This window comes from Taurulus bubalis (genome assembly GCF_910589615.1).
Source record: "Taurulus bubalis genome assembly, chromosome: 13".
Lineage (NCBI taxonomy): Eukaryota > Metazoa > Chordata > Actinopteri > Perciformes > Cottidae > Taurulus > Taurulus bubalis.
Window position 1 is genome coordinate 10533328 of NC_136601.1, and position 25649 is coordinate 10558976.

At 41.3% G+C, this 25649-nt stretch overlaps 1 protein-coding gene across 1 annotated transcript; it reads right to left on the minus strand.

Moving 5' to 3' along the window:
- Nucleotides 1-1255: 1255 nt before the first annotated feature.
- Nucleotides 1256-25119, minus strand: map7d3 (MAP7 domain containing 3; the record flags this gene model as incomplete). The annotated part of the gene is made up of 20 exons (XM_079228952.1): nucleotides 1256-1383; nucleotides 1469-1761; nucleotides 2084-2246; nucleotides 2479-2557; nucleotides 2634-2687; nucleotides 2973-3258; nucleotides 3369-3498; nucleotides 4769-4989; nucleotides 5126-5286; nucleotides 7557-7696; nucleotides 9699-9824; nucleotides 11673-11771; nucleotides 12183-12284; nucleotides 13057-13164; nucleotides 13917-14000; nucleotides 15108-15219; nucleotides 15520-15683; nucleotides 15779-15859; nucleotides 16196-16297; nucleotides 25074-25119. 20 exons carry the CDS (start codon nucleotides 25117-25119, stop codon nucleotides 1376-1378), a joined length of 2559 nt encoding a protein of 852 aa, XP_079085078.1. The 3' UTR covers nucleotides 1256-1375.
- Nucleotides 25120-25649: the final 530 nt, after the last annotated feature.

Sequence of the window (25649 nt, forward strand, 5' to 3'; positions counted from 1 at the left end):
ATATATAAACAAAACAGCCAAATTTTTATATTATAAAAAATAATTGAAATGCATTTAGTCAGATGGAGCAGCTCTTGGGTTGAGAATTTTCAAATATGGATAGTTACTGGGAAACGAATAAAACGAATGAAAGAGCCGCACGGACAGAACGATGGATGGGAAAGTGTGAGTGGATGTGTTGGTAAAGCTTAAGTTAAAACCAGATAATTGAAAACCTGATTTTTAGTTTCAGGCTAACATTCATGTTCTGTTCAGTAACAAACACAAACCGCTTTAAGTTAAAAAAAAAAAAAAACAGCTGTGAATGACTTCATCTGTATGTTGCAGTTATGGTTATTCAAACAGTTTCTGATTGTTTCAAATTACAATGATGCTGTTAGTAAACATAAATTCTATATACATATGTAAAAATTAACAGAACTTAAACAAGCCCTACATGAACAAACTGCAGAAACGCCACTGAACATGTGAATTCACAAGTGTTGTGAATTAATCTCAACACGCTTCAGCTTCAGCTTCAAATGTAACAGTTGGAGTTGTGTTTGTGATGCACTCTAGTGGCCGAAGGAGCAAAACACACGGCGAGAGAAGCTGGGAGACAAAAAGATGAGGGTGCAAGGACAGAGAACCTGAAGTATGAAAACAGAATCCTCTCCCAAGCGTAAGCACATGAGGATGAGGATTACTAAACTGTGCGTGTATGAGCTTCAGCACAAGCAATTCAGCATATGCACACTTTCAATTAGAACCAAATGGTAAGGCCATATTGCTGGATGCTGCTCAAAGCAGCCGGTCAAGTAAATTTAGATGAATCACATGCGAAACTTGGGACGCTATCCTCACCGAACCCCAGACAGAACACAATGTTCCTTCCTTTAACTCACGATGTTCAAGTCACACAGGCCAAATGTGCATGTGTCCTGGAATATTCTCATACAAGAGAAAACAAAAAGACTAAACATTTAACAATAATTACAATAACAAAGAAGCCAAAATTAATAAATTACATCAGATGCACCCCTGACAGACAAAACTCTTAAAAAACATCATCAAATTTAGACACAAAACAGAAATTAACACAAGAGGAAGAGGAAAGAGACCTGAAGCAAGCATGTTGACGGAATTTCCCTGAAGCATAACTTTGAGTGTGTGTGTGTGTGTGTGTGTGTGTGTATATACTCATAATGTGGGGTGCAAATGTAGCACTTAGGGTGGTCTTTCCGCTTCACCTTGTGCTCCTCCTTCTGTAAGAGGAGGGGGAGAAAGAGGAGGAAGCTGTTTGAGACTGATACAGGACATTTCTTTAAAAGGAGCTCAGCTAGACAGGAACTTTACGAGTGCAACAGTAAGAGGCTTCTCAGCAACGGCTGCAGCATCAAATCTCTACAGAAACACAAGAGAAATGAGTTACGGTCTTTAAGAAGATGTGAAATTATGTACCTATGAATAAGTGTAAGTGGCTCCTCACCTGAAAGGGCTTCAATGGGTTGATTAGAGGAATGCAGGGTGTTGACGGGGGTTCCCTTGTCCTCGAAGGCTACCCTGGTCCCATCTGCGCTACCATCACAGTGGATCAAGACCTGGTTACAGTCCTCCGCCTTGATGAGGGGCAGAGCCTTAGAGTGGACGTTAACGTCAATGAGTTCCTCAAAGCTCCACTGGTTGGATTTACCATTGAGACCTGAGACCAAGCCCACCTTGGCAGAGTCCTGCTCATTCAGGAACTCAGAGCCCTCGACGAGGCGGGTCTTAGGGACTGGACTAGAAAGGGGATGAAGGAAAGAGGTAGATGGTTACGGAAGGAATTTGGACGGTGAACATCAGATTTTTCCAAAAAGAAAAAGCTAACAACGCGTTAGTCCGTCTCAGCTCCAACCGTCATACTGAAGAAAATCTTAAAAAAAAAAAGTTTTTTAACAAACGAACAAACAAATGTGACAAAACTGGTGCTTCTCTGGAGTGAACGTGTGGCTGCTGGCAGGTAGGAAACCAATCGATCAATTTCAGCCCTTCGTTACAATTTTGTAATTTCCAATTACAACATTGTCAGCACCACTCATCTTCATTCATTCTCTAGTCCTACCTTACTGCCCGAGTCTTCGCTGTGCTTATGCCATTGTTATTCTCCTTGTCGTCCGTCTCTGGTTTTCCGTTCACGCTGCCCAGGGGCTCCTCTCGTTGTGCCCCCGGCTCAGACAGACCACACTCATATTTGTCATCCTCCATGGCGAGGTCATCTGACTGGCCTATGGTGTCAATGGAGGAAAAAGAATTGCACGAGACAAAGTCATAAGTCATGTGGAGAATTTAGTGCATTTACATAAGGAACCTGTGTATGTAAAGTAAATGCAAACAAACACAAATGGGGGAAGACAGACCTTCACTCTCAGTGACAAAGTACCGTATTCATAAATGCAGCGATGCATACATCTTCTAAACCTGCCGTCAGTGAGAAAGCAGGCGGATGGGAACACTTACTCTGGGTGTCACAGTCCTCTCCATCATCTTCCTCCTCGTCCTCTTCATTATCCTGTTTATCGTCATCTTCTGCATCACCCTACACAGGAGACCCAAACAATGCATTAACACACTCACTCAGTGTCGACGATGAGGTTGAATGAACGTGAGCTCACCTTCATGTCACCGTTGTCCCCTTTTCTTGTTCTTTTCATTATTTCTTCAATTCTCTGAAATTGGAAAAAAAGCACATCTTTTTATATAAATAATATTTAATTGAGATCTACACAATGAGGGAACGTCAAGAAACTGTTATAATGGTCATTGATTAAATCACTTGAAATATTAGTTCACCATTTTTGTCAGGACTCAAAAGAGAAGCCAACCTGGATAAATTATGGAATAACATGTAAGCAAAAGTAGTGTAGGCAGTAAATGTCAAAGAGTTTATGGTGATCAATATCCCAGATTATTAAAGATCCAAATTAAAAGAAGATTCATCCGTCCATCCATACCTTCTTCCTCTCCATTCGTTCTTGATGGTTCTGCTGCATAACGCGGTCTCTTTCCAGGCGGACTCTCTCGGCCTCCACCAAGGCCTTGGCCTCAGCCTCCTCCCGCTCCTTCTGGAGCTCGGCCCGTTTCACGGCATCCTCTTCTGCCAGTCTCACCCGCTCCTCCTCTGCTAGAAGAGCATCTTCCTCGTCTTGAATCTTCCTCTCCTCTGCGAGCTTCTTCTCCTCCTCCAGGCGTACGAGTCGAGCCTCCTCCGCTAAACGCATTTCTTCTTCCTTTCTCAGCCTGGGATAGTAAAGAAACGGCTGTGAATGGCTTGAAAACATAGAAAATGACACAAATCATGTTTTTAAGAGATAGGGAAGAGATTCACTGAACAATTTCAATAATCTTACTTCTCCTCTTCCTCCCTCTGAACCCTGAGCTGCTCCTCTCTCTCTTTCTGCTCTCGCATCAGTCTGCGGTTCTCTGCCAGGATCTTGGCTGCCTCAGCGGCCGAGTTGGTGCCCGTCGAGGCTTTAGAGTCTGACATGTGGAAAGACAAACATTGAAAATCTGTTTAAGCACTTTGTCACTCTTTCACCCATTTCTCAATACCGTGCCGACCCGAGGCCACAGCATCAGGCCCTCCATAGGACGCAGTGTGACTGAAGACACAGAGGAGAGGAAGCCAGACTGGTGGAGGAGGTTAATCGTGATAGATAAGCACAGGAGCAGAATAAAGAAGAAAGCCACCTGATGTTGAGTTGCGTAAACTGCACATGATCATCTCTGTGCTCTTTAAAATAACTCTGTGGGAATATAGTCACATTTCAGAAATGATCCCTTTCATTGTCACCATAGGCAATGTTGCATATTGATGAGAAGGACTGCTCCACATGAAAATATTGCGTTTCTCTCGGATTTTTGTATCAGTGGTGCATTCATTTGGTTGATCAAAAACAGACACATTCTCCTCTGGTTATTTCATTTTACAACTAAACTGTACCACCTACATTTTTGAAAGATGTAAAAACAAAAACGTAGGTCGCACAGTGCAGTAATAAACCATTACTAAGCTATTTTATCTTGCAGATTATGTTTCGCTCCAGGAGGCGGCAGCAGCAACAACTCCAGGTCGGTCACAGGATGCGACTCGAGATGGAACTTAAGTCTCTTGCTCCACTGAGATTTATTGCAAGAGGTTAAATGGGAATAATGACTGATATTTTTTTTTGGTTTCAATAAAAGTGGCTAAATTAGCTAAAATTACAAAAAAGACGATATTAAAAATAAAATTAGAGCAATATTCGTATGTATATTGTGCAGATTTAACAGTTTGTTTCACCAATGACGTTTTTTTGTATAATCTTTTTATTCCTTCTTGCACTCCAGTATGTATAATGTAAATGTGTAAATGGAACCGGTGAAACAATGAAGATGTTCCTCTAACATGTCAACAAAGTCATTACTTTGAGCTCTTTTTGGAGTTTAAGTAAGTTTGGATCTGCATCCTTAATATTTATAGTTGAGATGAAATGGATGTCTCGTTGAATCACTTGCCTCCCTGAACCGGACAGCATGTCCCGACGCACCAGTGCACACATCCTTGTTGCCAGAACAATCAGCCTCGACAAATATTGGTACTGACTAATTAAAATCTGTCAGCTGACCTTGGTTGTTAAGTCTGCCTTTCATAAGGACCTGTTTTATATGTTTTATTGCCATTATGAAAGCCATTCTATATAGTGTTGGATATATTTTTATGGAGGTACAGTAAAACATTTATATATTCTTATCATTGGGAATTGCTTACCATCTTTCTCTTTGGTCTTGTTGGAATCCGACGATTGTGGAGAAACAGCCTGGACGGGACAAAGATCCTTGGACTTGGAGTCCCTCTTTCGCAAGGTGGGGGCCCCTGTTGGAGTGAGAGCAGGTTTCTGGATAGGTGGTGGTTTGGCCGATGTAGGCTGGGGTGATGGGGGCCGTTGTTTCATGGCACCCGGTGAGGGTGGGCGTGTCCTGGGACTTTGCCTGTAAGAACAAAAGTGTGAGTTGTGTCCATTTGTGTTTTAAAATTGAACCAAAAAGAAAGGCTGCATTCAAACCCTCAAAACACTTGAAGTAAAAATATCACTAAAGCAGTATTGGAGAAGACTTGTAGTCTTACTTGGGTACTGTTGGGGAGGGCGTCCTCTTTGGGGCTGGGTTGGGGGCTGGGGATGGGGAACGGTTGCGTCCCAGGGTGGAAGATGGAGAGGCGGGACGTTGCCCGCCAGGTGATGGAGAGGCGGGACGCTGCCTGCCAGGTGATGGAGACGACTTGTCCTTCTGTAGTCCAATTGAGACGGCACAGAAGTGAACAACTTAAGTGAGGAACTGAACAAAGATCACGCAAACAACTCCTTACACCCGTAGCTATAATCATTGTTAATTTAAATCATTGTTAATTGCGTCATAAACAGTTTTAAATCAAGTTGTACCGAAATTAAAAAAGGATCAGTCCTCCACAACCCTAATAATGACTTGCTACAACTTGTTGGTCTATGCCAGTATTTCTTTGTCTTGTGACGAATTAAAAATGAAACCAGAGTGACTTCATCATTACACAGTCTTTATGTGAACATAAATTGTAAGAAACTGTAAAACCAAACTGCATCATTATTAAAGTGTATCGTTAATATATTTTAGAAGCCAAAGAGAGGCAAAAGGTATCCAGAATTATGTAAGAAAAAGGTCAGAAAAAAGAACATTATTTTGCGTAGTGGATATAATAAACATAATCTGTGTAAAAATATTTGAAAAAAAAAAAAAAAGCCCAAACTCCAGAAGGAAACATCAATATCCTAACAGAGAAACTGTAGCAAAGAAATGAAAATGTAACTCTTTTATCTTTATTCTATCAGCTTTCATGCTAATTTAATTAGCATTAAAGCTGATAGAATAAAGATGAATAAAAGAGTAATTAAATTACGTGCAATGTTTGGCAGTATAAACATGACATCGAGACAGAAAGGTCAACCATGTGACACTAAGATGCAAATATACCATCCCACACCACACAATTAGGACCAAATACCAGCAAGCAAAAATTAGATGCAATGTATTTGTGCATTTATAAAATTACTCTTATAAAAAACTGCATTAACTTTGTTCACACAATCATTCTCTGGAGGGGATGAAAAGGAAAAGCAGGACAGTTAACAGGCAATTGGTGTACAGTTTCATAACAGGAATAAGACATTTGTTTCCTATTCATGTAAATATCGCATCGGAACATTATAGTGTCTTAGTATGGAGGAGAGGACCAGAAATAATCTCAAAGACACTCACAGCAGTAACTTTACTATAACGACCCTAAAACCCTACTTATATAATGTGATAAGTAAAGGAAGGACGCTTGCAGGCATTTTATTATTTAAAAGAAATACCCCCACTGAAGTTAGGCGGCTTAACTCATCGAACTTAAAAACACAATTTAACCAAAGTGTGTCGCAACTCCTGAGTGATAAGCTGTGAATTCCAATTATCTACACACCAATCTGTGCACGTGGAGAAGAGAGGACAATGAAATTATGAGCAAAGTCAAAGGCTTTTGACAATAGGCCCCAGGGTCAGAATGGCATCTGATTTGCATGGTCTGATCTGTCTATAATCAGGCCATTGTTTATCCCTTTGTCTCATGCTACGACAATGAAGGCCTTCAGAGGAGGACAAGCACGGAAAGAGAAAGAGCGACAGAGACAGAGAGACAGGCACTACGGGCCACCAAGTGAGAACATCTGAGATATCACTTATAAGTGTTAGCATGTTGGAAATGTATCAACAAGTTCACATTATCAGTGACCAGCAAAGGTTGGAGAACAGCTGGAGGAACAACATTTCCCTATGGTTAGCATCCTGCAGAAGTACTTTGACAGGCAAATAACCGGATACGTGCATATAAATCTGTCTGAGTCTTTGGTGCCATCTGCTCATTTCTCCGAGCAATGTCATTTCAATGTAGGGAAGAGTACACTTGTTTTCACTACTGTTGATGTCAAACGGTGTCACGCTTCCAGTGCTACGAACAATGAATTGTCCGCTATAAAAATGTTTTTATAGTCTATTCATATTTTCCCAGTCAAATTCCAATACGTTCCCGTGGAAATAAAACCATACTATTGCAAAAATGAAGAGACAACATGGTTTTACAAACGCAGCACTATATTACACATTGTACTGTATAGTTTCTAAATTCTGTTCCCGAACGTCTCAAAAAGACATTTTGATAATAGAGTGTCTAACTTATGTCTACAACCAGCAAGTCATGCTGCCTGAAATCAGAGTTCTCATTGCTCCCCACGTGTAACTTAAATAATTATATTATCACTAGTTTGAAAAATAAACACGATTGTAAACTCCCTCGGAAAATGCAAACAGACACAGGACTGCAAAATAATTCAACGCTCTCTTTCTGACCACATAGTTGTATCGTAAATTAATATATAAACATTGTCAAATTGAGATATAATTTGATAGGTAAAGTCTTACAGAGAAATGTCATGTTAAAATAGGGGTTTCCATACAACTGACCTGTGGGGTTAGTAACATAAACTCACCATTGAGGGGTCGAGGGCTCCGTCGGCCGACACAGAGGTGGTCATTCCGCTCTTCTGTCGGTCAATGCTGCGGCTGCGCACAGGCCCCCGCGGTGGGTGCAGGGGGCTGGCAGAGGCTGAGCGAGGACACAGGTGACACTCTGGTAAAGGACACAGTCATCGCAGGGCCATGGGAGCATAACCAATGGGAGGTGGGATAAGCGGCCGAGTTGGGCAGCAAAGCAGCACAGAAAAGAAGAATAAAGACCGTGGAGGACAAAGAGAGTGAGAGAGGAAGGGAGGGCAGATGATAGTTGAAAGAAATGGAGAGTGATTTGTAAGGGGACAAGAGCACAAAAAGGCGATTTGTTAGAAATAGCACTTTATGCAGGCAACAGCTTGATTCCTGAAGCTTTAATTGAGCTGGAGATTACAGAAGACATCACGAGGAGCAGAGAGCAACACTCTCACAAAAACCCAGACACTCCACAGATGCCAAAGCATCTCTGGACACAACATGAACACGCCCGAACACCAAGAACCACAGAACAGCACACACACTACACAAAACCTACCACCAACACAGCAAGACAAACACTGGCACTGCAAACACATATCACACAGATTTATTAGTACACTAAACACACAAAGAATGTCGATTGTGTCGTTTGTTGTGTTTAGTGTCGGTAACTAAAATGTCATATTTCAGTCTTCCCTAAAAATATAATGCAACTCTCCATAATTTAGATGAGACATTGAATGCAAAATCTGCTGTGTTTTCAGGATAAAACTGCCTCTGGTATCAGCAATGCCTTACAATTTCTAAAGAGTTCCACACACACAAATCTCAATTGTAATTAGATCCAAAATATTGATGCTGAGCTGCTGTGTCGTGTAGCCTGTAGGTAGTTAGGATAGTAAAGGCTGTTGTCCACTGGCTATGATCTTGCTGTGTCAGATTGAGGGATTAGCCATGATAATCCTGAGACCTGAGGAACTCTCCCTGCCACAGCCTGGTCACAAATGGGTTTTGTAATACATTCTGAACACTGACCAGCTATGTCGACTATGAAATGTATCCTGCCATGAGCTACCACTGCTGCTGCTAATGCAGATGTGTCATGTTTCTACTGGGGCCATACTTAGCAGAAGATCTATAGCCGCTAATGGGTTTGTAATGGCCGGTCGATAAACACCACAACCTAAAACTAACACGGAAAATACAGTTGCAGCTTCACTGTGACTGAGTGATGGGTTTAGTGCTACAGTATGGTTATTTAAATCGTGCAGGAACTATTTATACCCCTTAATCTCTGCCTTAAATACTGTAGATCACACCCATCGTAACATAACACTGAAACAGTTCACAGTGTTATGTTGAAAAAGCATGAAGAAAGCATGCAAATCATCTAATAAGATGTAACTCCTCACCTAGATGGCATCAGAGGCAATTATACTACAAATTGTCAGACCAAAATGTAATGCCAGAATGGGGACATCCTGAGTTTGAATAGTGCAAGCCCATATATTCCATGGAAATTAAAGTAATAACTCTTTCATCAACGTCCCAGCACTCTGGTCTCGCTACCAGAACACATGCAATAGCACAACGGTCTCATTCTGACGTAACAAGAACCAACAGGTAAGCAGCTTAGAGCAAATCTCCCAGCATGGTCCCTGAGGCTCCTCAAATGCAGAGAAATGCTCCCAGCCAAGTCGGCCCTGCTCTGCTCAGCTCGGCTCAGCACACAACGGCCAATTGTGTCAGAATGCATGAGAGTGTGTGTGTGTGTGTGTGTGTGTGTGTGTGTGTTAATATTTACTGTTCTCTCTCTCTCTCTCACATGAGTGTACTTTACTGCAAGTAATTACTGTACATACGCAACATAAACAGCTGATCGCTACAATAGCCACTTTTAAAACACATGGAGCTGATCAGTGACTCTGGTAATTCCACCACCAACGCCAAGAGGCCTCTATTAACTTTGAGAGAATTGTTTGAAAAGCATAAGGGTCTGCAGAAGGGCACTGGGCTATGAGCTCGGATCTAGTGAAGTGACATTGGGTTAACGTCTACTTTCTACTGATAAAGTGAGGGCAAGTAGGGAGGACCAGGTTATGTGTCTAGTCATCCTTCCTTTTTGTCAGGGTCTCCGAGGTTACCTGGAGCATTCGTTCCTTCAGCTGACAGGGCGGCGGCACTCTTGCTCCTAGCTAGTGAGGCCTGGGTGGGGGTGAGCAGGCGACTAAGGACCCCTCCGTCCACAGTGCCAGCCAGTGGCCTGCGAGCTACACGGCCGAAAAATCACCCGAAAAAAACAGAGAACAAAGAGGCCAAGAAGGAAAGAGTGGATGAGAATGGGGGATGAAAGCAAAACAGAAGAAGGGGAGTAGGAGGGGTCAATTAAGTTCAGAAAGGTCACCATGTGATTTAACCAACAGGAGAGAATCAACATAAACAACCAAAGGTCATGTTTCAGTAATTTTACATGGGCTCCTTATCAACCGTCTTAAACCAGTTTACTTTCAGTGATATTCAATAAAATGAGTATAATCAATCAAGACAGTAAGGAAAGGACTCCATGGAAAAGTGCTGAGACGGACCAAATGCTGATCGTCTGGTAAGTGAAGATCAGTTAAAACAATAGACAAAGTAGACAATAGGGTCAAATCAATGGTCCCTTGAGGTAGAGGGAGGTGTGCTGATGGGGAAAACAATCCATTAGTGAACTTAAAAGAAGGCAGAGGAGTGTTATTGGGTAGGAAGATGAGAAGTGAAAAAAAACCTAAAAGTGATCGGGCAAGTGAAAGTGACCAGGCAATACTTCTTTAGCTTCTGCTGTACAAACTTTTCTATGGTGAGTTGGCAAATAAAAAAAAAAAAGGAGGCAAATTGCAATGGTCATCATATGATGAAAGCACTATGGTGGACCTTGATTTCACAGAAGAAACCAAGAACTCTTGCTTCCTTTAAATGAAAGAATGAACAATTCCCCATTTAGACCATTGTTGCTACATAAGCTACAAAGTAGAAATCATCCCAGAAGAAGAGTTTAAGTGTTGTCAGGTCCATTTTGCCACATATCTGTAAATGCTAGATCTTCAAAATGAGAATACAGAGTAACACGCTTCCCTTTGGAGCTCTTACTGTGAAGACATCTGTTGCAGACAGACTTGTTTGTTAGCTGCTGAGCGCTCACCCTTGGGGCATGGCAGCACAGCTCCCTGCTCTGAACCCAGGTATTACAAGTCTGGGGTATTATTCAGAGTTAAGGTTATAGTTGTGTTGGAGATTTGGGGTGAAATAAATGTATGAAATGTTATTTTTGCTGATAGGAGTTTGAATGATGGTATCAGTGTTGTAAACATGTAAACAGAACAGGAACATTTTTACAGCCGATCTTTTGTACGAATGCCGACATCGCTACAGGACAAACAAAAGCATTGGTGGTTAAAGGCAATACACAGACTGCAGGGAGTCATTTCTGTGCTCTGGGGGTGCTATGGTGGGATGGCACTGCCACACACCACACTGAAGCACGAGCCTAGTGACTTAAATCAAGCTATGATGTCATCTTGGAGCGAGAAAACAATCAAATCTTTGTGACAACAATACAATACACCGTGTTAGTGCAAACACAAAAACCATTTCTGGATTGTCACTTGATAAAAAAACAATTAAAATGGTTAAAACAAGATAAGCTGTCAGTGAGAAACATAGCAGAGCAGGATCTGGTGGGTTAAGACAGCAGAAAGGTTACGGCATACATTGAACGAGCACAATGTTCCCAGTAAATCACAGACATACAGCAGTTTAGAGAGGCTTAGCAGCTGCCTCGGGGTAATTCAGAGTGAGTGAGCAAGACTTAATTAGAAGGGAACATAGACGGAAGGAAGGAACGCATAGAAAGACGAGTTGGACAGTTTATAAACCCATATAGCTGACGACACTGAAATGAGCCAAGCGTTATCCCAAAAACCTCTTAGTCGCCGACAGTGTTGGTAAGGTTATAAAAGTCGAGCAAATTTAGAATGAGCAGGCGGCATAGCAACATGCTTGTTATCAAAAAACGAGAGGCCCGAGTGATGCAGATAGAGGCTTGACGAAACCGATTGCTGATTGTTCATGCTAGCCACCTTGATCTTCCGTTGTCGCCTTATCAGGCTTGGCAGTGGTCTGTGCTCTGCCCTCACTTACTCGTGTGAGGGAGGAACTTCTCTTCTTGACGGAACGGCCTACGGACATGAAAGTGGAGTTATAGCCAAGCAGGCACTGGAAAGGAGTCAACAAGGAATCCCCAAAGACAGTTTACAAGTCATGTGCACTTCATTTGGCCTTATGAGAGTCACCAGGCTAGGGCAGACAGCAGCTGATGTGAAGTGTAATAGACTAAGTACACAACAGAGTTGTAACTGCCCAATCTGATAATAATCCAGGTAAGATTATTGTGGTATTAATTGCCATGGTGTTTAAACCATTCGCATGTACAAATAATTGCTATGTGGTTGTAATAGTTGGAGCAGATCTTATCATATAATGGAACTTATTGAATATTTCCTCTATAACCTGTGGTTTGCTAAATTGTGCACAGTACCCGATCCTTATTATGAAAGCACAGTGTGGGATGGAGAGGGGATCTTTTGCACCTGACTGTTCCACCTGAAGCTTTTTGCCGTCTTCCTTACTGGCCTGAGCAGCATTGCCATTGTTAGGCAACCGATTACATGATGAACTTCTCGGCTTTACACCTGAGAGACAATGATGAAACACTTGATGATGAATTTAGACAGCGCTATTTGGTGAATGGTACAAAGTCTCTCAGACTTTGTTTTGAATATATTCATAGGCCTAGGAAAGGAAAAGCATGAATATTAAACATGTTGAGAGGAATAGAGCAATCAACAACATCAGAGAGAGGAAATGGCACTGGCAACCCATAGAAGCTGTGGAGAAATATGAATCAACTGATTGTGTTGATTAGTTTTTCACACTCCTGGGAATCAAAATATGCTTGTGAATATTGTTATAGGCTTCTACACCACTATGGGCATATGAATCACCATGTGGTGCTTGGGACCTCTTATGATTCTGAAGATTTGATCCGGTGCTTCATAGAGGTGCATAGTGAATAGATTGAGAGGCCATGCTACTTCATAATTAGCTGGAATCGGAGAGCTCAAGCACTTTTACCAGTCCGTCAGTGTTCCAGTGAGTCTGTGTTTAAAGCCCTGGATATGGAGAGCACAGGGGTCAGAGTTCACTCCAGGCTTAAGAGCTAAAAGAGAAAGTAGGTTTGTTTCTAGTTTGTCACCTGGTAGATCTCAGTACATTATTCATCAGAGTAACACATTTACCTGGCTGATGATAGTCTGTTTGGAACATACTATATTGGTTAAGAAACAGCACAGAACTGCAAGGAGGGTAGGAGGGATGGGTGGAGGTAGAGAAGGAGCCAATGAGGAAGAGGGGAAGGGGGAAAGGGAGGAGGGGGTAAGGCGCAAGGGAAGTGAGGAGACTTACGTTTGTCAGGAGATTTGATAAGGGTGGCAGAGGAGGAGGATAGGCGTTTGCTGATGCCAGCCTCGCACGGCTGTTTCAGGTTCATGGTGGATGTGGAGCGCTTGTCCACTAAGAGGGAGGAGGAGAGACAGACAAGGGAGGCGGGGTTTACACTGGAGGTTGGCCAATGGAGGAGGGCATTGGGGTGCACACAAAGGAGTACTAGGTTCTGCAAGATCCTAATACCCTTAATAGGCAAAAGGGTGCTATGCTGCTTTATTATTATTCCTAAATTAAAATACATAAAAAACAAAACACTATGATGGTTTCCCCGTTAACCCATTAATCTAATGTGCTACTAAAGCGGTGCACATTTAGTGACACACTCCTAGCAAAACACATGATATACAGCATGAATGTGCTGTTAAATATCATGTATAAAATGACAATGTTCATTTTTTACAAACCATAACATAGTTGTTGTGGTTTTAGAGGCAGGCATGGTGGTTAGTAAACAACAGATGCTTATTTTTTTACCACTCCAGAGAGGAGAGCATCACAAACATAACATGATCCGTACCAGAGAATCCTAAAGTGATATTAGTCTTGTTTGTTCATGAGCCATTCAATTGGTCTTCCATGCAAAGTCGCCCATGTGACCCGGAAGTGCTCAACAGTGTGAGTAAGTGAACAACCTAAAAAGCTACTCTTTGAACTAGTCACCCAGCACATTCAGAACAACTGTTAGTGAAAAGCTTCCAGTTAGACGGCAGGTGGGGTGGGAGTTGGTGGGAAGCACAGTAGGTAACCAAGCTATAGAGTGCCAGTGCCAGTCCATGCCGTGTTGCTACATTGGTGAGCAAATTATCAACAAACAAAACCTTGTCGACTCCTTGGTGGCTTTTCTGGCGAGGCAGGGGAGATAACTATAGTTACTGGAGATGAAGAGCTGGCATCAGAGTCTCCTGTGGGAAAAAGACAGCTCCCACAGAGGAGCGATAAAATACAAGATGCTGAGACACATCCTTCATACAAGGCGAGAGAGAAGAAGCAACCCTGTCTGCCAGTCTTTACTCGACACCCAGTCCCTAAAGCAATAAGTATGCTGAGTATTTACATTTTTTGCACGAAAGACTCATGGGAATCAGTTAGTACCGCGACAATATAAAAAATCTGTAATTTATAAACGTTGCGCAGATTTCTGCAGAACATTGTGGTGTATTGCTCGAGGGGAGCGATTGTGCGAAGGGGTCAAGTGATATCACATGCATGTAGTGTTGCGACATTGAGAGCTTCACAGACGAGTAACAATTAATTAACAAGTATTAACGAGTAACAATTAATTAATTAATGCAAGTAATTTGCATTATAGCTTTAGATCTCAGTATATTAATTGGATTTTATGAGTTGACTTTACTGCATGACAGCTAACAATATCTGACAGTACGGTTAGCAATATCTAAATTTTGTTTTTACTTGAACCAAATTAGATTGTAGAGACCTCTCCACTTTCAGTCATTTATTGGGGGTTCAGATTTTGAGCTATTAACTTGAAGATCTTAAAAAAAAATGCTATGCAATGCATAAACACTTAACTGATTAAGCCTTAAGAAGGCTGAGCTCTTATGGCTGCTCCTGAAAATGACCTAAAGTTATGCGATTCAACACAAATAAGTAAATATGGCAGCAGAAATTACTCTTGTGCATAGCTCCCAAGCGTATAGCATCTAGTTATCAGGGAGGAACACATTAAAAAAGACACAATCACTTCTTAAATAATAAAAGACGATAGTACTGCCACGTTTGACTGAGTGTCATGCGTATCAATACCAGCTTGAGAGCACTTGTACAAGAAAACAGAGTGTCATCTGGCATTATCGTCGGGGGAAAAAATGCTTTATATTGCTTTCATGTACATTGTGGGTTTTTCCACTTTTCATGTTTTGTTTTGAAAAACTGAAGAGCATTTAGTGTATTCTAACCGTCTCTTTGATGCACCATAAGTGATGAAAGTTAATTAAAACAGAAGATAAAGGGTGTACTTTAAATTAAGGTGAAGAAAGGGCCTCTACCTGTCCGCCCATCAGAGTCTGTGGACAGTCCTCCCCAGGACCATCTTTTCTGCCTCTGCTCCACTCGCTGGCTACGCTCTAATGTCCGCCGCATCATCGCCTCGTAGTGCTCCTGCAGCATTACAAGGGCAGACGTAGGGGAAAATGCAAGTCATTTTAAGCAGAGCAACATCGGTCCGTAAAACAGAGGCAGAGAGGACAAGATCTGACGATATCATAGCCGCACTATAATGTATGCATAGCTGAGCTGTTATCCTCTTAACACTCTCCTCCCCTTTTTAAACTTCTACAACATAAACCTGTGCATCTATGCAAATTCGATTTGTTAAGTAACAAGAGTCAAATAAACCAAGCAACAACAACAACAAGCACTACTCTGAGGCTCTTAAGGCTTCATCCGTGCTGCAGTTACCTTTTCCTCTTCCTGTTTATGTTTCCTCTTCTCCTCCACAGCCAATCGTTTCTGCTCCTCCTTTTTTCGCTGGTCATCAAGCTTTTTCTGACGCTCTTCGATCTGACGCTCCACTTGCATCTTGGCCTTGCGCTCCCGCTCCATGATCTGAGAGTCTCTCAAAACTGTGTGCAGGCATGCGTGCAGGATAAAAATAACGTATTAGTATGCCGTCTTAAGCTCACGCTACGATATTATCACACTGGGATCACCCCCTTACCCTGTTGTTTATCTGCCTCCTCTCGCCTCTCTTTTGCTACTCGCAGACGGTCGTCTATTCTAAGTGCAGCACCGTCAATAACTGCAACACATACGTGTATATGCATTGAAAAGGTATGACATATGCAGCAATGCATAATCAGAGAACAAAAGGGGGGAATACAATGCAGGATAGTGTTACAAGAGCTTTGCATTAGGCAGGCAGATGTGTGCATGTGACTGTCATTAATGGGCTTTGTCAACTGTTACAGTAATAAGATGATGACTAAGGATTAACTGCAGTAAACTATACTGACAGGGTGGTGGAAGTGGATTGTGTTGCATCTAATGGTTCAGCTTACGGAAGACAATACAGTAGTGACAGGGCAGTATCAGTGGGAACCAATCTGTTTCTGTGTCAGGGTGTGGTGTCATTTACCTGGCCTACTCCCCTGAGGTTTAGCTTGTGCGTTGGTTGTAGGTCCTGGGCTGTTCCCTGCCAGGCTGCGCCGCTCCTCGGCTTGTGCTTGTGCAGCTGCAGCTGTATGTAAGAAAACACAGACACCCGCAGTTTACACACACAAAGGGAACTAGAGTCATATCATGTCATGACTGACAAAGCAGGTATATCAAATGATATCATGGAAACAGAATAGCTCTGGGTATTCCAAACCAATGAAGTTGCAATCAGCTGTTTTTCTCTGTGCTTTGTTTTCCATAGGAATGCTAGTTCAAGACCGATCCAACAGATTTGAAGCTACAGAACAATCCAGCTATTGAGCCATCTGACATAACCCATCCCTCATGGTCAACCCTGTAGCAGCCATACACGGACATCTGTGACAAGCTCAGAGGGATGGGCTGCAGTGAGAGCCATGTCTGGAATCAAACCTTTGTGAGCTTCCTGGTAAACTATATGCCCGCAAGTGGACACCATTCTACAAAACTACTCCTCTATAAATATAGGACAAATTTCATTAGAAAATATCAGTGTGTATTTGAAATTGCTTGATATGTGTATTGCAACAAAGTGTAAGCTATTGCATGCAAGCTTACACTTTGTTGCAATACACAAATCAAGCAATTTCAAATAAAGGCAGGGGTTACAAAAATGTTAAAAGGTAGCAAATACATCAGTTCTCTCACTAGGACTACCACGGGGTTAAAAGCACTGTCTTCAGTTAAACTACAGTATTAATGGGGAAAATATGGTTAGGAGATACAGGAGCAGAAAGGAAGGAAACAGGGAGGACATGATCCAGCTTTATGTGCCCTGGTATCAGCCTTTTCTCTGGTCTCTTTCCTTCTGTGTCGATGTATATTCAGCATTACAGAAGTGCTGACAAAGAGGCAAAACGATGGTCATGGGATATTCACATTAGTGATGAGCACTTCTCCTCACTGTCTCCATCACAACTCAACTAGTTCCTACTGTTTCCATAATCATTCAAACTAAGTATTGCCATTTGCAAATACTTTTTGGCAACATTATTTTAATTAAATATTTATGGTACTACAAATCAGATGTACATTACATCAGTAATTCCAAAGATGTAGTTTATTTGTAAGAAATATTATTCGGGTTGCCATAAAATTATTTCTTCTATACTCTCTTATTTAACATTTATATCTGCATTACACATTTGAACAAACAAGGGAGCCTTAAGTATTAAGTATTTAACATGTGTATTATACGTTCTCAATAACACGTGCATTAAATAAACATTATAATGAAATCTCTTCAAAATGGCAAATAATATAAGGTGATGTGGAAATGATGTTTAGGAAACACTGCTTTACATGGACTGTTTAGACAGTTCTAACAGCCGAGTCTTGAGAGGGAGTTGCTAAAAATCCATCAATTCATATGCTTTCATTCATAGTGTATTTTACCTAAATCAATGCTCAGAAGGTGGACTACAATTACCATCCAGGACATATCTAAATTTGGTAAATAAATATAAAGATTAGTTTTGCTCACCAACAAGTAAACGCACACCGTTTTGACGAGTGTAGTGTCACAGAAAAGCAAATCCATTGTTGGCCAAATATTTAGAAATCAACAATACTTCATCTCCCTCACCTTTGAGAGGGCAGACGAGATAATAAATGCCCATTGCATGATGTGCCGAGTCATGATCATATGCGTGTCGTCTCCCTGTGATATCGTCACCTCACCCACCCCAATTGGAAAAGACATTAACGTGCTGCTGCAAAGTGTTATACTCCTTCACATCAAACACTGCACCAATGAATTACAGAAGGCTTTTTGTAATAAATCAAACTATAAAAATGCATCCCTACAAATATTTGACTCAAAAAAAAGCAGTCACAGTAAATGGAAACGGTTACGTGAAGGTGCTTATTGAACATCATCAAAGTAAGCAACACTTTTTACCGAGTTGTCTTAGCGTATGGAAAACATTCATGCTGTGCCCACCACAGGCACGGATCATGGTACAGCATGACGTGCAAGTCTTCAGTATGGAAATTGACTGTACACGCCATTACCTTACTGTCTGAAAACCAGAGAGGACAAAGGGCTGTTCTTACATGACACCGATAAACGGAGACATCACATTTGTTCACTACTGAATATGCTCCGTTTTCACCGTTGAACCAAAAGGAAGGTTTTTAGTGCAGACATGAAGAACTGAGAAACATGGCAGCGTATCTGGACAGACAGTTTTAAGACTAATTATATAACTCAGAGAGCTGGGCGATATGGCCAAAATCTTATATCTTAACATACGTAATTTCATATCTCAACAACAATACACTTACTGTTTACATGCATGCAAAAAAATATATACTCTGATAGTAATCGGATTAAGACGACACTTTGATTTAACTACACCGAGGTATTCCCATAAGCAGAATCTTATCAATTAATATTTTCTGCAAATGTTGAGTACTAGTGTAGCAATGTGCTAGTTAATCAATCCAAACAAAGTAGCCTAATTGTGTACCATGATATCTCGACATACAATTTTATGATGATACGATTCCATTGTAAAACGATTAATTATCATATTGAGTTATTGCCCAGCCCTTCTCTCATAGATAACAATCATCGTGCAGCAGTTGTAACAAACTAGATGTAAGAAATAAGAGGAGCTTGACAAAGCAAAGTCAGCTGATAGTCAGACACTGAATATTTGTTTTCTGCAGCAGCATTGATGCTCTCAAGTCAAGCAGTAGCTTATGAGGGTCAAAGTCTGCTGCTAATGCCCAGTGGAAGTGTACCCGACACTTCACTTTTCCTATTGGGACTCCTTTTTCCACTCCATTGATAACTTGGCTAAACGGTGGGTAAATTAAGAAGAAATTGCAGTGATTTAACACCACTTTTAACATATTTTACAACAGAAAAGAGTAACTAATAACTCTAGTTAGTCACCAATGCTGTGCCATTGGATTGTATATGTGGTATGAATCATACAATGCCACAAAGAATACACAGACCTCAAAGCAAACACTGTATTTAAGTGAATGCAAGCAGCTTATCATACTGTACAGACAGTATAGGTCAGCATATACAATTATGGGAAACTGATGAAATTGCTATTACCTTCTGACAACACAACCATTATCCTTTACTCTAGAGACTAGACGGGAAAACAGCCGGGCCACTGTGGGCTAAAAGAGCCGATTTATCCTCAAGAGGGAAAAGCCATCTGAATCTAGGGCATGAATGAATCACAAACAAAGAAAAAACACATGCATCTCTCCTAAAGAAAAAATATGTTCAAAGATGAAGAGCTATTGAATTGTGATGGCTCATGGATCATTTGTGCAGATTATATAATTGAAATGTCTTGGTTTGAATCCCAGCACCATAACTCTTTTCCCCAACCTTTCCTGTTTTACTCAACCTTCATACAAAGGGGACTAAATTAATTCAATCAATAATGCCAAGCACCCGGTGCAACAGGGTAACTGTTGCCAAGTGATACACACAACAGCTCAAGATGGATGACGAGCTTTTCAATCATGTTTAGGTCTGTGTCGAGGTGGGCGTCGAGGTGGGCATGGAGTCTGAAAGGAGATGATTCATAGCTAAAAAGAGAGAACAGTGTGAAGCTTTAAAAAAGTTAATCTGTCAATTTAAAAGCAGCAATTACTTAGTTGGGGCTGTACAATATACAGTATATCAACAGTAACACTGTGTAAATGACACATTGATGCTGATATTGCAACACAACCCATGAACAGTATATTTAGGATAACATCTATGAAGGGGCAGCTCAGAACATATTGACTTGCACAAGATAAAATAATGTACACAATGTAGTTGTGAGACAAAATACTAAGTTTCAATAGTACGACTTCTTAGTACATGACATAATTGAGACTTCATTCTGCATTCTCTGGTGTTTAAAAGGGAACTAAAAGCAGACAGGAAAGCAAAGGGGCTGAGTAAGTAGAAACTGTCCCAAGCTAAAACCTTTAGAGTCTTTGTGCATGAGCACCATTAATTATGCATAAAATCTCTGGCTGTAACATCCAGTTATATAAGCCCGTCTGTTACGTTGATGCCCGGAAGATATTATTGAATTTCTGAGTGCCAAAACGACAGTGGATGCACCTACTCACTGAACTGACTGTTCAAAACAAGACCAAGTCGGAAACGGCACCGAGGAATACAATGAACTCTACACTGACGCACACATTCACATTTTGATTAAAGTGCTTAAATGAGATGGGGGAAGAGTCCGTTTACCCAACAGACCTCAAGAGAGCCAGGTGTGCTCATAGAAATGAAAAGAGCCAATCAGAGGAGAAGAGTCGTCTCTCATCAATGCATCACTATGGAGATTTGCAGACATTAACATAAATCACTGCCGCTGCATTGACAGACTCTGCTAAACGTTTCAATAGGTTAGAGGGACAAAACCACTAGTTATTAACCTGGCCTCTAATCATACAATGGGTTGATCAATGGCATTATGAGAGCTGGATAATGATTTGTTCAGGTACTTGTAGCCTGTTGGAGACGGTTAAAGATTCAGTCTGCAGTGGGCGTACCGCGCCATTTTCACTCAATCATCAGTGTCATCAAAAAATGAATAAATATTGCGTAATGTGATGTATTTCAGTCTGTGAACTGTAACCCGGCTGCCTGGTAATGTTGTGACGTATAAAACTCTCACGTAACTTCAGTCAGGAAGACTATTCTTTTGAATGCTTAAGCCGGTGGATCATTTCTCATACATCTGCTATTTACTTCTCTTATATAATTTCCTTGCCATCATTGTTTGGGGCTATCAATCATGATATCAGCCGTTCTCATCAGCGGGTCTCTATCCAATAGCACAGTGACACGCCTATATTGTTCGCCTATCATCTTGCTGTTGTCTCTCATCAAATATGATTATCTCTATGACTTTAGTACATGCATGTGGCTTTTACAAGCACCCCTCCATCTCCCCATCACTGCCTAGTCACAGAATAATCAGCTTCATCATTTCATCAGCCATCACCACCAGTGTCTGGACTCCACGGGCGGATTTATCTTGATGCTGCTCAGGGCAGACGCCCCTCCACTAAAAATTTCACTAAGCACCAAATAATTTGTCATCACACATCATCTGTCTATAATAGACAAGTATCTTGTGTGGATCTTACTTGTCTCCCCTGATTGAAATACAGTTAGTATATTTAGTACAGCTATTGTGATAGAGATTACAGCATCATCCAGTAGTTTCAGGGAGTAGAGGGGAAAAAAAAAAAAAAAAAAAAAAAAAAACTTAAAAAGGAAATATATTCTGAGTGCAGCACAAATATGGATGTGGCCCAATCTTCAGGATGCTGATTATTATGGCAGCAGTAAAGACCACCAGGGGGGCTGATGATGACCCTGCTCTGGGAGGCCAAAAAAAAAAAAAACACTTTACAGGAAACAGGCCAACCTGCATTAGAATTAAAACACTTCTAGTTGAACGCTAACACTGATCAAATGCTAGTTCTCCAAATCAGTGGTTCTCAACCGTTTTTCAGTGATGTACCCCATGTGAAATATTTTTTCAGCCAAGTGCCCCCTAACCAGCGCAAAGCATTTTTTGTTGGAAAAAAATAGATAATAAGTATAGTATATGTATGTATAGTAATACAGCACGCTGTGCTATCAGTGTCTGATTTAATAGAGAATATATCAAATTCAGTTTATAAACTTACACGTATATTTCATTGAATATTTATTTTTAATGGACGCTAATTTTAAATATATATTTTTTGTAATATCACATACCCCCATTTGAGAACAACTGCTCTAAAAGACAAGCATCTTTAGACACACATTTTGCAGGCTCTGTCGCAGAGACACTGCTGGTATAGTGCGGCAGCAAGAGTGGGTTAGGACTCTTTTTGTCCCTCCTCCCAACTGCAGCCTTTAACGAGCCCAGCTGCTTTGGTACAATCAAGTAGCTTGTAGCACAGGAAGTGTCTGCGCTGCTTAAGACAAGGGTGGACAACCATAAGCCACCGAGTACTAAAAGTGCATAGGGATTTTTAACTCCATCCAAACACAACAGGTTAATTCACTGACCAACACTTCTTAAACAAACAATTATTTCCTTTTATTTTGTTAATGGGAAGCTCTGTGTTATGTCACACAGAGCTTCTCATTGCCGGCTCAAGATTTCTGGTCCTCAGATAACACTGCTGATGCACGCTCACACATGTGCACACACACATGCAAACACACCAGATCTTCTATGGGATTACTCGGGCCCTGTTCATGCAAAGTTAAGCCTTGGCTATTTGCAGTACTGGTAGGATAATGATGACACATCCCAGTTTCCTAGGGAGTCTCTTCTTCCGGGTAGACATATTCTCTTGTGGAGATGGGCATTAAAAGGATCCGATCATATCCAAATGCATTATCGGTTATTACTATTATATCAGTCCAGTACTTTGAAATTACTAGTTAGATGATAAAAAGCAGAATGCAATTAGACTTTATTAGTCTATTGCACCTGTAATTATTTAACACCTCTAATTTAACACAACCTTTTTTTGTTTTTGCTCTCTAAAAGTAAATGTGTGTTATGTAGTCGTTTAAGTCAAAGTCAGTTGTATTCGTCACTTCTTCCATTTGTGCAAACATACAGAAGATCTGAAATTATGTTTCTCTTCTGTCTGACATAAAGTGGATAGTGCAAAAACAGTTGCCAGCATCAACAAGAGCAATCGACTTTCAATAATTACACAAATTGTAACTGTTTGCAAGTGAGAATTTATCCTCAAACCCCAAACCTATAGGCAAAGTTGGCAGGGAGCTTGTGTATGTGCATGCCATTGTGTTGCATTGTCTTTTCTAATGTGAAATGAAAGAAGAAAAAATAATATTGCAGAAAGAAACTAGAAATAATGATGATACAGACACGTACCAACTGATGCCTCGACCAAACTATTCTGTCGTTGGGCTGACCTTAGTTATAGCCTAAACAAATGAACATGTTTTGCTATTCAAATCTTCACGTGTATACTTATACTGTAACACATCCTGTCAGTCAATTTGAAAAGGTTGAAATTAGACAGATAAGGGGACATTAGTTCAAGAAGAGCAAAGCAAAGATCCAAGAAACTACAGTACACACTGAAACTGAGGCTGGCCCATTTCCTCCTTTGGTTAACTACAACAAGTTCAGAAACACTTCTCGTGCTTTTAATTCTGCAGCAGCATTTGCTGAGCAGGATCACGGTAACCTTGCAGAGTGACTTGCAGTGGTGTGATCTCCCTTCATAAGCAGGGTAACATTTTATCCTTGCTCACATTCTTGTGGAAATGATCATTCACATGAACCAGATTCCTTACATTATTTTATTAGTCTCAGCCGTCTGCTTTGACCGAAGGCCTAGCAGACTGACATCCTTTTATTCCTCACAATGCCAGGATTCCTACATGTCCCATCACTCTAAATGTTGTGGATATTTTCATAAAACCGCAGAATTGGGTGGATGTAAATTCCAGCTTGAAAAGGCTGAATGGAAAAGTTAAGGGGAACAGGAAGAATACGGTATGGCTATTGCCAGGGGTAAAACATGCCTACACCCACACTGGGTATGCAGAAAACTCCCTCTTACTCTGAAACACACAAAAACCATCAGCCCGACTGCAGCTCGAGTCATAACAAACTGTGCATTCATGCCCGCAGATGCAGACACAGTAAACATCCATGTCTAGGTCTGCAAGGGGCCAGCTGAGACGTGGATGAGAAGCATTGATAGAGACTGTGCTGCTGCAGTTGGCACATATAGTGCCATTTACAAAAATGCAACGTGCTTTTGCTTAATAGATCCGTTTGTGACATAGGGGTCAACCAAAACTCATACAGGTCTTCATCAAGATGTACAACAAAAAAAAACAAAAAAAAGCGCAACTACGCACCCTTATTCTCTTAATAGAGCTGTGTGTCTGACACTACAGCTTTATCTCAAATTCAGGTCAGACATTGTTATAGTTACCCTCCCTGGAGAGTGGAGGGGGCTGTGCCATATGTCAACAAATAACGCAACTGTCCAATAGACACAGAGGAGAAAAGACCACTTTTGTAGAAGATAAGAGGAGTTTAGGGGCAGGAAGCTACAAAACTGCTGATACTGTGAAGCTGCTGCTGTGTCGCTGGACACACGCTGCCTGCTGGTTTCTGTTGGAGGAATGAACTCGTGCACTGAAAAGCACTTCCTGAACTCTTCCTGATCGGGATAGCAGATGATCACTTTGGACAATAATCCCCAAGTGATGAGCAACGTTATCTAAGCGACTGACGAGTGTCGATTACAACGCAGCTAGCTTCGCTTACCAGGCAGTTAACTGGAGTTTGTCCGTCGTAACATCAGTCTAAATATAGTCAAACAACATAACTTTCATAGGCGACGTCATGTATATTCCGTAAAGTTAACGCTCGGTGCGCTTGGCGCCACACAAGTGACGTTAACGTCAACTCAAATGTTGAAGTCGTGACATGTCAACCGGCTCCGAGGCTGCGAAACACCACGATACAACTTGAGCTAACGTCGAGCACGAGTACTTTAAGTCAGCAGCGAATATAACGTGAGCCACCTGCCGGGACGAGTAAATTCAATCCAACTTTTAACGTTTAATGCGGGGAGAAGTTGCCCATTTTTTGTCCGCATCCATTGTCAGCGTTTCACCGGACAGCGAGCTAACGTTACTAGCCGGGCGAGCTCGTGAACACGTTACTATGACGCGGTTGGCGGCGGCAGTCGCCAGCAAACATTAAAAAGTGATCACTACATTGACAGAGACAACTGGGTACGAAAATAACCACGACTAGCAGCAGTTTTCTTACCCATTTGGGCTCGCAAGCCTTTGAGAGTCGTAGCACCCTCCGCCATTTCTATGAAGTTTTTCCTTCTCTGTTTTTTTCTAAAGCGCGTAACACATCGCAGCCGGTAGGACTCGGACACCGCGGGGACGTGGACGTCAAAGAGGAGGGTGATAGATAAAGAGGTCTCACTCCGACGTCAACGCCTATGAGCTGCTGCTGTGTGAATGGAAAGTTTTCAGACACGGGCCGCTGCAGATATATTACGTTGAACAACTTTTTTTAAATCGTTATCGAAAGCAATTCCCTATCACTTAAATACAGAATACACATTATTTAAATATTAAATCCGTTGGTCACTTCTAAGAAGAAACCAAATTGTACCCAATATTTTTTAATATTACAGTAAAAACCTGTAACCTTAGTCCACAAGATAATAACTTTGCACATGAGAGGCTGCAGCATTTTGCAGATCCTTCCTGTTTGCTTTCTATCACACAAGAACAATTTCTTTCCGCAGGCCATCGCTCTGGTTTCCAGTTGACACCATGTTATATATACAGTGTCAATAACCCTGGAACTAAAACATCTACTGTGCCC